Source organism: Dendropsophus ebraccatus, chromosome 13 (genome assembly GCF_027789765.1).
Source record: "Dendropsophus ebraccatus isolate aDenEbr1 chromosome 13, aDenEbr1.pat, whole genome shotgun sequence".
NCBI lineage: Eukaryota > Metazoa > Chordata > Amphibia > Anura > Hylidae > Dendropsophus > Dendropsophus ebraccatus.
The window spans coordinates 55,332,118-55,335,240 of NC_091466.1; the positions used below are offsets into that span (position 1 = coordinate 55,332,118).

Here is a 3,123-nt window from a genome sequence, read left to right on the forward strand (position 1 = left end):
ACGAAAAGAGGGAAAAAAGTGCGCGGATTACCGATTTTATGTTACATTATACATATAAAAAAATTAATAAAAAGTGATCAAAACGTCCGATCTTCACAAATATGGTATTAATAAAAACTAGAGATCATGGCGGAAAAAATGACACCCCATACAGCCCCGTAGGTGAAAAAATAAAAACGTTATAAGCGTCACAATAGTCCCATTTTATTTATAATTAATTGCCAAAAAAAAGGATTTCATTTAAAAAAAATATATAACATTAGAGAATCTGTGTAACCTGCATATGGTTGTGTTCAGACTGACCTATAGAATAATTGTATCATGTCGCTGTTACCATATAGTGCATTACGTAGACACAGGAACCCCCCAAACGTTACCATATTGCATTCTTTTTTGCGATTTCACCAATTTATATCTTCATAAATAATATATTTGGGATTCCATCATACATGTTATGGTAAAATGAATGACGCCATTACAAAGTACAACTATTCCTGTAACAAATAAGCCCTTACATGGCCTGTAGATAAAAAACTGAAAGTGCTGGAGCTCTTAGAAGGGGAGGAGGGAAAAACGGAAACACTAAGATCAAAATTTGCGCGGTCCACTGGGTCATTTTGGGCCTGGTCCTCAAAGGGTTAAAGTGTCACTGTTTAAATTTTTTTTTTTTTGCACAAATCAATAGTACAGGCGATTTTAAGAAACTTTGTAATTGAGTTTATTAGCCGAAAAATGCATTTTTACCATGATAAAGCAGTTTGAAGCTTTCCCCCCTGTCTTCATTGTTCTCTATAGAGAGGGAAGGGTTGGAGGGAGATGAGGCACCAAAACAGGACAATAAAGAGTTAATTTACAGCTACATCACCGGGCTATCTCCTCTGAAGTCAGCACTGACCTCTCTGACCTCTAAATATAGCTTTCACACAGGTCACGCTGTGTAATCCTTTGTTCTCTGCTCTCTGCTGCCAACTAATCTCCCTCCTCCCCCTCCCCTCTCCATAGGTTACACAAAGTCTTTTTGAATGCAGATAATTGCATATTTGCCTAATAAACCCAATAACAACGTTTCTTAAAATTGCCAGTACTATTGATTTCTGCAAAAAAAAATAAAAATACGACAATGACACTTTAAAGTAATGGAGATGTGAATGAGTTAAGGTTTTTTTTTTTACTATAACAGCTAATTCAGTTTTCCAGGCACCTGGAATGGAGATCAAAAGCAGCCGGCAGAGTGGATCCGCCATCAGAACACAAAGGGCTGTAAAGTATTTTCAGGAGGGACTATTTTATGCAGGTTTTGTAAGAAGACAACAGAATATTGTTGTTTCAGTTGCCTTATGGTAGATAGATTGCCCCAGCGAGGAGACGATTGCTCTTCCGTAAGAATATACAGAAAATGAGCCATGGGTAACTTTCAGTATTTGATCACTTGGTTATCTTTCTCCAGGTACAGTCTATGTAATGGAAGCTTCAAATCAAACATCTCCAGGAGGATTCATTCTCCTTGGCATGGCCAATGTCCTCTATCTCCAGGTCATCTGCTTTATTATGTTCTTGATCATGTATATGATAACACTGTCAGGAAATGTTCTACTCATCATTGTGGTAAGGGTCAACTCAAAGCTACACACCCCCATGTACTTTTTCTTGAGTAATCTCTCCATGATTGACATCTGCTTCTCCTCCACCATTGTTCCTAAGATTCTCACAAACACATTTTCCAAGGACAGAAGTATTTCTCTGGTGGGATGTGCACTTCAAATGTATTTCCATATGTCCTTGGGAGCTACGGAGTGCGTTATTCTTGCCGTCATGGCCTATGATCGATTTGCAGCCATTTGTAGACCTTTGCACTACCAAGCAGTTATAAGCAAGAAGATGTGTATTTGTTTAGCCTCTATATCATGGGGAGTGGGCTTCGCCAATGGTATCATTCATACACCTCTAACTTTCCAGTTGCCATTTTGTAAATCCCATCATGTTAACCATTTCTTCTGCGAGATGCCTCCTTTCTTTCAACTCTCCTGTAAAGATACGCGCACCAATGAGATAGTCATGTACGTTGCAGCACTAATCATTATTCTGTGTGCTTTCATCTTGACATTAATTTCATATGTTCACATCATCTACACAATCTTGAAGATCCGGTCATCAAAAGGGAGAGAAAAGGCTTTCTCAACATGTGCATCCCACGTCACTGTTGTGTCTGTGTACTATGGGACTATTATCTTCATGTACATGAAGCCTCGCTCGGCATACTCTCCTGAAATAGGCAAGACCATGTCTATTCTGTATACAGCGGTGACCCCAATGTTAAACCCCATCATCTATAGCATTAAGAATAAGGATGTTAAAGACACAATCAAAAATAAAATTTTCTATGTAGTAAAATCATTGAATAAAGATATACTGGAGAGAAGCAGCAAGGAAATATAGTAGCTTAACCTATTTGTACTGTTCATGGATGTTATGGACTAACATGGTTGGCAGTAATGCAATCAGAGTCTTACCAGTGGGTACCAACCCAATGGAACTCCCACCAATCATGAGAATATAGTACCATTTCTCTCCAGTTGCTGCTTCTGGTGCCGTACGATGAATGGGGTTGGGGGGGGAGCCAATGTGATCTACCTACTGCAGAGAAAGGGCCACATACCGTTAAACTAAATAATTATATCATAATACTGATATACATTTCTATTACCATCAAATTGTAATAATAATCCCAACATACGCCCCTTTTGGAAGGCTTCAATGTATAGTACTGTATAGTCATGCCTCGGTATATGTCCCCTAGGCCCCATTAAAAAAAAAATAATGACTGGTGGTATACAATTTTTCCTTCTAGATTTCTCTTTAGGCTACGTTCACACAGAGCAAAAGGGGCGGATTACGCAAGGAAATATTTCCGCCTGAAATCAACTGACGCTGAATTCCGAGCAGAATGTAAGCAGAATGTAAGCAGAATCCCTGCGTATTCCGCTAGGAAAGTGTTCAGCTCGTAATCAGCTCTTGACAAATTCAGCTCGGAATACTCGAGGAATCCGCGCTGAATCCGCATGCATTCAGCGCTGAAATTCAGCGAGTATTTGGCGAGTAAACTAGACTATACCAGAATATATA

The 3,123-nt window shown here is 39.0% G+C and overlaps 1 protein-coding gene across 1 annotated transcript; it reads left to right on the top strand.

The window, feature by feature from the left end:
* Positions 1–1,461: 1,461 nt before the first annotated feature.
* Positions 1,462–2,436, top strand: LOC138770579 (olfactory receptor 5G9-like). The gene has a single exon (XM_069949684.1). The coding sequence runs from the start codon at positions 1,462–1,464 to the stop codon at positions 2,434–2,436; it is 975 nt and encodes a 324-aa protein (XP_069805785.1).
* Positions 2,437–3,123: the final 687 nt, after the last annotated feature.